The sequence below is a fragment of the Ostrinia nubilalis genome, chromosome 11, assembly GCF_963855985.1.
Source record: "Ostrinia nubilalis chromosome 11, ilOstNubi1.1, whole genome shotgun sequence".
Taxonomy (NCBI): Eukaryota; Metazoa; Arthropoda; class Insecta; order Lepidoptera; family Crambidae; genus Ostrinia; species Ostrinia nubilalis.
Genome location: NC_087098.1, coordinates 7,123,916 through 7,136,377, shown reverse-complemented (window position 1 = coordinate 7,136,377; position 12,462 = coordinate 7,123,916). Strand labels below are relative to the sequence as shown.

Sequence of the window (12,462 nt, the reverse complement as noted above, 5' to 3'; positions counted from 1 at the left end):
CTTCTCACATTGCTGATTTCCCACTTGTCCCAGTCTTGCATTCCTTCGACTTTTTGGGAGATTTTATTTAACATCTCTATTACTTTATTCCTGAGGTCACTATCGTTTGCTTCATTTTCAGGAACGCCGTGTAATATAATGTTGTTTTTCCTAGTTTCCCTTTCCAAGATTTGTACTCGCGATTGTAGGTTTTGAACTTCTTCTTTTAATTTTATATTCTCCTCCAAAAGTGGTTTCAGCTTTTCATCTATAGTTTTTGAGAGGCTTGTGTTGAAACTTTCAACTAACTTTTCATTTTGCATCTTGAAGTCTGTTTTCATTTCTTCCATTTTTGCTAGTATCACTTTCAAGTCCATTTCTACTATTTGGTAGATTTCTTTTGTTTCTGGCAATAGTTTTGCTGTGGCAACACTGACCCAGTGACAGTTAGCCGGAAATCGTTCACCGCTCTTTATTTTGTTTGGCGTTTAGTGGGTAGTTTTCAAGTGATTTTTTATGTCACTGTGTTGTTGGATGATTTCTCAAATATTTCACACTCGGAATATTCTCGTTTTCACCTGATATTCAGCGAAGCTAACGTTTGTGGTTAAAGTTACACCAGTTAACTATAGTTTTCGGTGGCAAACGGCACTAATCGCGCACTTTAACACTGTGTATTTACGATTGTAATCAGGAACCTCGATTTACGTTGTGAACTGTTTGACAACCGGAATAGGATTGTATATTGTGACATAACTTCCTTTGAAACAAAAGGCAAACTTAAAGCTATGGGAAATATTGCCTAGCTGACTTGGTATTAATAAACAGCATTTAAAATTACATTTTCTATATTTACAATAAATAGATATTATTAGTAAATAAAATAAAAATACTATTGTTCTTCTGACTTCACAGTAAAAAGAGTGACTTTGTATTAAAATTATTTTGTTTCTAACTTCTCAGCTTGAAGTGCATACATGAAAGTTTGGAAACTGACGAAATCCCATTTGTTTAATAAAACATTGTACATTGTGCCATAAACCACTTCCACGTGACAGTTATCTGAAAAGAAAAATTACTTTCATCAGTTAAAAAGTTATGCAAGATATTTTTAAAACACTTTTTCAATTTTAGCAAGAGAAACAACTGTAATAAAGTTTTATCCTGTTTAAGATTGGTGCTTTAAGAGCCATTTACAAGTGACTTGAAAAAAAAATTTTTACATTCTTACAGGTAAAAAAGATTACTTACTTCTTTCTAACAAAAATGTCAGTTCATTTGGTGTGATAAATTTCTCATACTGGTGAGTTCCTTTCGGCACTATATTCAAAATATATTCAGCTACCCAAATACCGAAGACTTGTGTCATTCGAGTTCTATTAAGTGTAGTGAAGAATATTCTTCCTCCGGGTTTTAATACTTCAATACATGACTTCACAAATAATTCTTGATTGTTGACATGTTCTATAACTTCTGAAGCAACCACACCATCGTAGAAGTTTTTGTGGTCATTTACGTGATCCTGAAAATATTGCAAAGATGAATTTAACGGCTTATGAAAGAGAAGTTTCATGAACAATTTATTTACAGTGGAATTTTTTAACAGTTTGGGAAACACTGATCTACAGATTATTTTGTAATACATATTTTTAGATGTATAATTTTCTATGAAACATTTTGAGTCATTCCCAAAAATCTCTAAGGCAATATTTTAGTAAATAATTCTTAGATACTTTAATTAAAGTTATTCATACTTTATTTTACTTACTTCAATTGTAGTACAGCAGTAATTTGGTTTGTTGACTAATTTACTGTTTGACTCACTGTGTTGTTTAGCCACATCAATCATGTCTTTGTTTGCGTCTATGCCTGTAACCGTTGCGCCTATTTTAGCCAATGCCTGAAAAATATAAATGAATGGATATTTAGCAAATATTAAATGTGTCTCATAAACTGGTATATGGTAACACTTATTAATATTAAATAAATAAGGATATTTATTTAATATTAATAAGTGTTACCATATACCAGTTTTACACTTGTTTTCTTAGGGGTCACTTAAAAATTAGGGATTGATGGAGAAAACGGGCATAGTCTAACTTTCCTACAATAGATTGTAAAAACATGCTGGTCAGTCAATTACACATCTGATACACTATTAGAACTATATTATGATGTCTGACTGTCTGTACTTAAGCTATGGTTGGAATAAAGATGTCAATAATTAAGTACCTATATTTACCTCTGATAATATACCTCCACCGCAGCCTATGTCCAAAATCTTCTTATCTTTAAGAGGAGTCAGACTTCTTTTATCGAGGTCACATTGAACTAATCCATCTCTGACAAAGGGTACTCTGTAAACCAATAGTTTAAGTTATATGACTTTTAAACTAGGTACTAAAGTTTTCAGTACATATTATGAATTAATTAATATTAAAAACATTACCTAATCTCGTTCATAGAATGAAGAGCCTTAACAGGGCCTGATGGATCCCACCAATATTCTGTTTGTTTGGTAAACTTGTTAAGATCATCTTGATCTATAGTCGAACCGGTTTTATGATCATCCTTTTTGATAGACTGCACAGTCGTCGAAAACTGCAGGTTAGTCGAGGCAGGTTTGAAGTTCCTGTAATTTTTCTCTGATAACTAGGTATAAACTATAATTAAATTAATCACAAAGAATTAGGTGGTTAAAAATGAATTGTTACGGATCTTTTGACGTTATTATGTACTTACGCACTATTTTTACTGAGAGTTTTATGAAATAGATAACAGGTCCGTAATATTTTTGAACTCATTTTAATCTATACTGCGTTACTTTGTTTCTTCAATTTATAAAAAATCGCCGGTAATGAGAACTTTCTCTAGTTTTCCACGGATTTTCTTGCTTTTTTGAGCGAGCGAGTCCTATTTTATTTTTGACATTGAAGACATACTATTTTAACGTTTCTACAAATGTGCGGTGAGCGGTGGCACCGAGCAGACGAATTTGAGGAGACGGCTTAATAAAATAACAGTGTTTTCTACACTTCATTGTTTATTGTTGATCACTATTTGTTAATTACGAGTGAATACAAAAGCCTAAAACTTAATTAAAATGGAATGTATGTTTCAATCAATGAGATACACGTGAGATGAGTTTGTTTTGTGCTTTTAGGGTTAATTTGACATAAAGCGTCTCCATTTTCATCTCAGTACCACAGTCAGCCTATTGCATGGCACCATTTGAATATGAATTGAATAATAAAATCGATTCAATTGGTAAATTTTTAAATCGATTAGCTTGACAAAGATAAACTTCATTTATTTTGATTGATTGATTGTATAAATAAATAAAAACGGATAAACCTACAACGTTATGAGTAAAAATGCACCTCCAAAAACAGCTGCAGTAGATTTATCCCGTTTCTGTAAAAGTACTTTTACCCTTACTTTTGCCATCGAAGTTCTTGGTATAGATGTCTGGCATGATTGCAATGAGGGTTGGCTTGATCTTGGTCCTTGTGCTCAAGGTATGAAAATTCAGTATCAGCTCTATCCTGGGCAGAACTTTGAAGTGGATATTCTGATTTGGCCTCATGCAGCTAAGGTATTATTACTTTTATTCCATTGCCTGGTTACCACGTGACATTTAAAAAAAAATGTAAATGGCGGCAAATCGAAATAAAATTGGTAAAGTTTATCTGTGCTTCTACATAGATTTATTATTTTTGCAGATATGGTGTGGAAGTCAGTATGGATGGGTCAGGACTTGGCAATTTTTGGAGCGCAGGTTTCTGACATTCTCTATTACACACATATACCCAGTACGTGTAATGGAACTGCGAAACTTCACGGCCACCATCACGCCTATTGTTGGAATGGGTAGTCTTGGTGCAAAGTTAGTAAAATTTTAAAGACGTAACTATTGTGTCCAAATTCCAAATTATGAGATAATAGAAAGTATTGATTCTAGAGCTGCCCTAACTAATTAATTTTTCACGTGCGTGCCCAAACACATTGTAGACCACTCACGCAACACACGTGATATGTTTTCTTTTGGATTGTTGTGATGTTGATAAAACTAGAAGCACCTAAGTAGGTAGCAAGCTTAATTTTTGTGGAAACTTATCGCATGCACGCAGGCCGGGTAGGGTCTACGACCTAAGTTACGGATTTTAAGTAGTGGCACTTTTTCCAACTAAAGTAGGCTAGGGAATTGAAAAATGTTTTGTTCCATAGCAAATGATATCGTGGTACCCTATTTAGGATTTGTGCATTAATGTAACTCAATATGGCTTTTCACTTGGTCTACGGTAATTTTTTCAAGTGAAAAATCATGATGAACAAATTAGTGTGACCTTATTTCTTTAATAAATTAATTTAAATTGTTATTTATAAGTTATAGATAGATTTATAACTCACCACGTCCCAAAATGACTCACGTGCAGTCCTTTTAAAACTACCTACCTACACATTTTAGCGCCAAAAACGACAAGAACGTCGAAGTGTTTCTTCCTTCTCTCAAGTTCAACGAGTCACGATACTTCGCTCCAGTGGTGGAAGGCGAGGAATTGAGCCTAACGGAGTTTATCCTGAAGCTAGTATGGGAGCCAGTCGCAGCGCACATACCTGCAAATTTTATGGACAACTTGTTCGATATTCCGCAAGTTGTTACTGGTTAGTTAAGGAAGTTTGCAAACAAGCCCGCATGTAACACGTACACAGGATAGTCGTGTAGTGATCATAGAGAGGATATTTGAGTGTTCGAAATCAGTAACTAACAGGATATAATGTAGGTACACTAACTACCCACCTACATACCTAAGTATAGAGTAAATATTTTTTTTGTTGGATTACATAAGTCACTTATTAATTCCATCTTACCTAATGTTCATCGATCGAAAGGTGAACCTTTACATACCAATATAACTTTGGAATTGTAAGGCTTCCGGTTTCAATAGCTGTTTGTAGGTAGTTCAATACTAGTTTAGGGTACCCAATCACGAATGGGCATGAGGCCCATTCAAACGGCATTCGATTCTATTTCCAGATTCACGTGTAAGATTATGAAATTTCCAATCCGATTTGCTGCCCAGGGATAGTTATTTCCGTAATAGAAAACATCCAAATATTTTCCTTACAGTACAATTTTGTATAAGTAGGAATTAAATTGAATACTTAGTTTTTATTTATTTAATAAGATTAAACATCTCATTATGTCGAATTAGATGTGAGGCACCAAGATACAATAATGTTCCACGTAAAAGAAGCAATCTTAAATACAAACAAAATGCCTGAAGAAGAAATCCCGGAGCCAGAGGAGCCCAAAATGCGGGATCGTAGAGAGTCGAAAGTAATAAAAAAGGAGGAGAAGAAAAAAGTCGCTGAAGTGCCTAAAGTGAAGTTCGAAGTCAAACTGCAAGGCGACGCTATTCTTGCTGGTAACTAAAACATTGCAATTCATATTTTTCAAAAATAAGATTGTTGCTTTTTAGCTAACTAAAATTTTCTTTAATTTAAATATTATTCTAATCTATCCTCCTTGATGAATCAACATAATATTTCTATTCAAATGGTTTTCCCTTCGTTTATTATGTCAACATAGGCTTCATCTAATTATGAAATTACAAAGCCATCCTATTTTATTGAATTTGGCGACTGGCCCGACTTTAATGTGCTCAGATTTAATATTTTGTTTATTTATATTAATAAATAAGGCCGCTTCAGAAACGGATACCTAACTAAAATTCAGATTTTTTAAGTTAAATTCTTATTTTTATGTTTCAAGATACCTATGTTTCCGCTGAAAACATTTGGCTTTCACGTAGTTTCATGATGTTTTTAAGCCATATTTTCGTAGTAAGTAAGTAAGTAGTTATTGCGTCAAAAACTCATAAACATCCATCTATAGCCTGACCAGGAACATAAAAACCCTCGCCATGTTGCGGAAAACTAATGGTACTAATTTCTTTTAATGGCAACAGTAACTAAAAACTTCATTGACATGTCACCTTGCATGTCAGTCTATTGCTGTCAAAGTGTAAACAAACTTTATTTTAAATGTGCGCAATTGATTTTGTGAATGAAATTGCTAAAATCTTTTTATAGTCGTGAAAGAAAAGTGGTTCACAATATGTTAAAGTATTTGTCGAAGAGAAATACCAAGGGTTCGGACAATATTTTCATTGAAAATGTTTCCAATAAAGGTTGTCAAATTGACTGACATGTTTATCGTATAGTACAGTCCACTATGAAAATTAGCTGTGGTTTGTTTCAACTACCTATTTTAAAGTTTTTTGTCACTTTCTAAAAGTTGAATTTTATGGAATTGGGAAAGAAGTACCGAGTTTGAAGCGTTCATGAGCAGACATTGCAGTTGAATATTCAAGTTCTGAATTTGATTATTGATGAATAATAAAATAAATCCTACTAGTTCGATTGATGGTTTCATTTAATTTATTTAAACCAGGTTACCTATAATAATATTTTTTCGTTAATTTATGAAAATATCAAATTAGCCCGTAATCCTGAATCCTGAAACATAAAGTAAGCCTATTAATTTAACACAGGTACGACTGTACTCAGTGTTGCACTATCAAATGCAATTGAAGCGCCTCTATGCCAGGGTTTTTATGTTCCTGGTCAGGCTATACATAATTTTTATATCATTATAGAACGATTGCATCGTTCCAGTAAGTAACGACCTTTTCAATTAGGTACTCTTGATATTGAGCATAGGTATTTGAGGGCAATAACGGCCCTTAAAGAGAGCAGGTGCTCGCAAAACCGACGAACGAGAGAAATTGCTTCGAGTTTCTCCCTTGAGAGCCCTTCAAATGAAAATGTTTTAATAATAAGGCTTGTAAATAAATATTTATATGATGGAACTGCTAAGTAATCAGGGTCTTAGACTCCAAGTACCTAGTACCTACCTTCTTCGAATTTCCTAAGGGTCAATGTACTCTGGAGAGGATTAAGGATTGGTTGGACGGCTGAAATCTAACCCAATGTCACTACACTTATAGATAAATAAAATAATAGTAATACAGGGGATGCTAAATAAAAGCCGTCTATCATTCTGTACTATTATAAACTGCAAAAGTTTACTATATAGACATCGTTATAGGAATGTTGCTCGAGACAAGTAATTGGAAAACATTGTTTGACTTTAAGGTATTGGGAGAGTCGTACCTTTTGAGAAAATCGGCGATCGCCCGCCTGACCTTGGTGAAATAATCGCTGTAATAAGCAGTAACAATTTACCTGCTCAAGATGATATGCCAGTATTCTTTATCAACGTTGAGGGCTTATCAGAGGTTCCTGTGGAGAGTCTGAAGAAATTGAGGTAGAAAAATCCAGCAATGGAATGTTTCTAAGAGTTGTGCGCAATTGTAGTTGCAGCTACACTTTAGAAGTTCATAAGCTGCTTCAGAAGTTGTTATAGCTAGCTTAGAACTTTGTCGGGGTTTGAAATGAAACAACTTTCGGATTGCTTGCGATAAGTATCGATATGGAATAAACTACCTATCAATAGCAGTGACGCGGATACTAACGAGTTACGAGTTACCGCTGACCGTTTTCATGGCCCACACTTAGAAAAATCAGCCCATTAGTACTTATTAAAATCGTCGAATATTAGATATTCCATTTTGTAAATGTAGGGCTTAATTTCCCAATTCATGGAAGGTATTTTTCTATGAACGACCTAATAGTTAAGGAAATGATTTAGATTTATAATGTTTGTTCATGGAAATTAATGAATATTGGAGTAATAATAAAGAACTACCTACTCTGTCGTCTGATTTCAAATGCAAAAATAATAAATTTTACTGTTACTGTTCAAGGATATCACAGATCTATACAAGATGGGTTCTTGGCGACGAGGTGCACGATTCTGAGCCACAGAATGTACGCTCCATCAAGAACGATGTAAAATTCAATGATCACCACGCCATGCCAATGGATCCAATTTTCGTGCCGAATGTCATGGCTCAGTTTTTGGATATTCATTTTGAAATTCAGGTAAAAAATAATGTTATTATGTTTACACTTTGAAAGTGAAGGTCGCGGGAAGGTCGCGGGAAGTACCTGGATGCAAGCGGCGCAGGACCGGTCTTTGTGGAAATCCTTGGGGGAGGCCTTTGTCCAGCAGTGGACGTCTTTCGGCTGAAACGACGAACGACGACGACTTTGAAAGTAACTTTATGCTTAGATCAAAATATATGCATTTCTTTTAGCTTCGAGGCATACGACTGACTCCTGTATCAAAGGAGCATCCCAAATTTTTTGGCTATCAAAAAGGTGACCACGATTTCGGTGCTACGTCTCTCCGAAAACAAACGAATGAAGATCTGGATTTCCTCATAGCGGTAACAAAAATTGACGGGCGGTGTTTTAGTCGGGGAGTCAATAAATTTTTGAGAGGAGAGTATCCATTGTTTCCACCAGTACCTTCTGTGGTTAATTTGGAGCGAGAAGGGATTTGTACGAACGACATTAATCTCATAAGGGCCCCGTTGACCCCAAACCTTGTTGTGCCCCCACACATGATTTTGCAAGCTCAAATGACATTGGAAGTGTCGATGGGATTAGTTGGCTGTAAACCTAAGAAACGATCTGATACCTTTTCAAGATTATACTCTGTCGTTCATGACTCAGAATCCATTATCGCTATATTGAAACAAATAACAGAAATAAATGAAGAGATCTTGCAGTCTGAAGAAAAAGAAAACTTATTGACTGGATTTAGTCTAGATGCAGGAAATATTGTACTGCTTTACGTAGAGGGTCCAAGTGATCACTATATTTTAAAGGTTTGGGAAATGACTGAAGATTTGTATCCAAAAGTGAAGCCTGTATTTTCTACTTCTGCCAGATATCCTTCGAGACTTTATCCTGGTATGTAAAGTATTTTTTCTTTGTAAATCCATCAGATGAAGGTCTGTTCTTGATAGAAGTGTTTTTATAGAACTGCTTGAAGCTGCTATGCCATTCTATATCTTGAAGATGTATGTCCCAATGGGAGTGCTTTTGGCGTGTCCCCCGGTGTACGCTCGCCCTGCTTTGCCGCTGCCTACAAGATCTGTAAGTGAATAACGCTGGTTATTTTGATCATTTTAATTTTGGCAATGTTTATTATGTACAGATTATTTATTTTTGACCTCGGGTTTGGTTCTCAATTAAATAAATTGATGTTCAGTACGGCTATAACTACGGGATAACTTTTATCGACGTCAAAATGTATGGGCAAAATCGATAAAATGGCGTGATAACCTACTGGTAACAGCTATAGCAGATGGCCTACTGGTAACAGCTATAGCATAACGACAGTCCAATGTCGTTTCGTGAAAAATCTATATTATTATGGCGTGCTTACACAATTCAACGATATGGCGTTGTTTTAACAGTTTGGCAATCGATGATCACTTTGTTCTGCGTATAGTGTGAAGTGCAATTCCTAGGCTCACAGTATTCAATATTGAAATGAATTTATCTATCATTCAGGCTATATTGAAGTTGGGGAGGTTAATTTCTGGGAAAATGCGGGTGGCACCGTGCAGATTCGATATGCCCACCGCGGCTGAACTGAAGAGCTTTAGATTGGAGCTGTGCGTTACGCCGAAACCTGTCATGTTTGTACCACCCGATGAATCGCAAAAAAATGGTGAGAGTTGCTTTGACTGTTTTTTGACAACTGTACTGCGTGATGCGGATCTAGAGCCGGCCAAAATTTTACAGTGAGCTAAATTTTTTGTGACTTTACTTTGTTGAAGTGGTCTTAAAAAGTATTCTATTTTGTTAATGACAAGGCATCAAAAATTTCTACCATTCCCTCAGAACTCAAGATCAGGGGACTAAAACCATAAATTAGGCAGTTGTTCATTAATTAAACAACGATTCCAACGCAAATCTAAAAAATACCTTCTTTTCAGCCCTAATAAAATAAGCTACAAGTGACTCCATAGTCTTATCTATGTAAACACAGCCTTAGTTATTGCACAAAATGACATTAGTTAAAAATAAGTTCATTTGAATCATTAAACTATTTTCGGATGAAAGTTTGCAATTACATAGTTAAATATTTCCGTAATGAGTTCGCACGAGGGGTTTGCATTTGAATCATTCATTTGCTATGCCACGTTTCACTTATTAAATACATTTTAATGTTTCTAGTAGTTACACGTTGCACTGGCCACTAAAACAAACCAGATGTCATGAAAATAAAATACTAAATGCTAATATTTAATTTATTCGTAATTAATTAATATATGACTTTGTGATCTGTTATTCAAATCAACTGTAATGTGATTATTCGTCTGACTATTGTCGAATTTATAAATCAGTTGCCCAAATAGCGTGTAAAAGTTATAAAGGCTTCATAATTTAGATAATTGTTACTTTTGTTTGATGGCTTACCTATTTCCAAAGGTTTACGACTCTATTGTTCTTCTTTTCCCTACTAAAATATACGTACTAAGAAAATGCTTTTTCATTTTTTTTATGTCGTGGAACTCGTGGACCCGTTGGGAATCAAAGTATGAACTTAAATTTTTTGAAAACAATAGAGCTGTAGACAATTGGAAATGAGCCTTTTTGATTTTTATTAAGTATTTTGATATGCGTTTTTTTCCATTTCAGTGCAACCAATAATGTCGCTGCAAAGAATCAATTGGGATAAATAGATTTCATTATTATAGTTGGAATAAAATATTGTTCGAAAAATACAATTACATAAATTAAAATTACTTCCAGTCTGATAATTATTAGCAAGATGCCGTTCTCTATAAAATGAAGACTTCGCTTCAAACAAAAGTGCCTTCAATGTATAACTTGTAACATCTTTTAAATGATTTTTCCCGGTATGGAAAAAGTTAAAGCAAGGCTGAGTTGCACGTTGCACCACCTAAAAACGGCAACTGTGACGATAACCGGTGCTTTTTGTATTAAGTTTGACAGATTTTTGACGTTTGTTAAAGTTGAATCAAAATGGTGCAACCCAGCCTAAGAGTATTTTCCACAATTCTACGGGAATACTATCAAATTAAATAAACATTTTGAAGCGGAATATTTGTCGGTAAAATAACTTTTGTTTTTATTTCTATGTAACATGCACGAGTGTTATTCAAAGTGGATTTTGATTCGGTTGGTTAGGCAAAGAGAGGATAAGCCTTGTTTCCTTTGTTTTGTATTTTGGATATTCTGACGTACATTCAGCTAAAATTTAATAATTATTATACTGTGTATTACCCAACTTGTTGCTGTAGTACACTCGGCGTCAAAGAAATCTCACCAATAACCACCAACCGCGAAAATAACTTTAAAGATTTTCATCTGATACAATCATAGTGCTCCACCAATATTAGTGTTATTTGAATATTATAAAACCAAATAATGATCTCACAGGTCCTCTTTAATAGATGAATAGCGAATCATCCCAATTTAATGGTTTTATAACCATAAAAGTTGGCATTAGCGTAACTACCTGTCCTGATCCTTCTAAAGACACATTTTTGGGGTAAAAACCTTTGCTTGACGAAATGAAGTTTAGAACTAAGCTTTCAAATATTACCAATAGATACTTATTGTTGGGAATTAATGGGGATGCATACGCTTGAAAGTGCTTGTCGCGGGAGGTGCGATTTATTTGACGCCGAGTGTAGTAGGTATACGAGAGTCATTCTGAGGCTCTCTCTGGGAAAAAGAGTGTGCCTGTGTGTGAATTGGCTTATTTGTAGTTTCCGAAATCAATGAATCCAACCATTCTAGGTCCCTTGAGAGGTTGGTACAAACATAACAAATTGTAATTAAACAAGTTCTGGTTCAGTCGCCTGTACAGGCAAAGCTGACTTTATTTATGTCGTAAAAATATCTCTATTGCAAGCACATAAGGTGCAAGAGTTCACCTTGATTCGCCGTCGTCCGTACAGAACGAAAGTAGAAATAATACGAATGCTCCCAAAGGAAATGCGGGGTTTGATTTGCATCAGTAAGTTGGGTATTGGCATGGCAGATGCAGCTTTCTGTTATGCAATTTAATACGCATTTGAACATTAAGCTGTTGCATATTGCTGCATAAGTTAAAAATGTTCAGAATTATCTCGTAGATTGTGCTGTTATTTGTGTCTATGTAAGTAGAATAATTATCCTAGAAATAATAATCCTTATTGTTATTAGTATTTTTTACACAGAGGAAATGCTTTTCACATCGCATACCTACGTACACCTAGCTAACTTCTGGCCGTAGAGACGACCGAGACAATAAGTTTTATAGTGTATTTTTACTTTTTATACATTGGTATAAAATTGGAAAGAAAATTAAGCATCATTATCGAGATAACCCCATCTAACTTGTGAATAATAATTCATTCCTAATGGAAGTTGTGGTACCGCATGTGTACCAAGACAGGCTGTTAATCCTAAGCCAAAGCTCTCTACGGTTAAATAATAACAATCTAAAAACCGTTCAAAAACTCCGCAAACGTTTCCGCAAATTAA

The 12,462-nt window shown here is 34.8% G+C and overlaps 2 protein-coding genes across 2 annotated transcripts; one reads left to right on the top strand and one right to left on the bottom strand.

The window, feature by feature from the left end:
• Positions 1 to 809: 809 nt before the first annotated feature.
• On the bottom strand, positions 810 to 2,915 carry LOC135075861 (ubiquinone biosynthesis O-methyltransferase-like). The gene is made up of 6 exons (XM_063970319.1): positions 2,722 to 2,915; positions 2,429 to 2,611; positions 2,222 to 2,336; positions 1,748 to 1,879; positions 1,231 to 1,501; positions 810 to 1,041 (listed from the first exon to the last, which is right to left on the bottom strand). Exons 1-6 carry the CDS (start codon positions 2,781 to 2,783, stop codon positions 920 to 922), a joined length of 885 nt encoding a protein of 294 aa, XP_063826389.1. The 5' UTR covers positions 2,784 to 2,915; the 3' UTR covers positions 810 to 919.
• A 394-nt stretch (positions 2,916 to 3,309) lies between these two features.
• LOC135075860 (uncharacterized) lies at positions 3,310 to 10,703 on the top strand. Its single transcript, XM_063970317.1, has 10 exons — positions 3,310 to 3,574; positions 3,702 to 3,865; positions 4,448 to 4,644; positions 5,196 to 5,408; positions 7,141 to 7,312; positions 7,812 to 7,989; positions 8,205 to 8,865; positions 8,936 to 9,051; positions 9,472 to 9,631; positions 10,606 to 10,703. Exons 1-10 carry the CDS (start codon positions 3,344 to 3,346, stop codon positions 10,647 to 10,649), a joined length of 2,136 nt encoding a protein of 711 aa, XP_063826387.1. The 5' UTR covers positions 3,310 to 3,343; the 3' UTR covers positions 10,650 to 10,703.
• Positions 10,704 to 12,462: the final 1,759 nt, after the last annotated feature.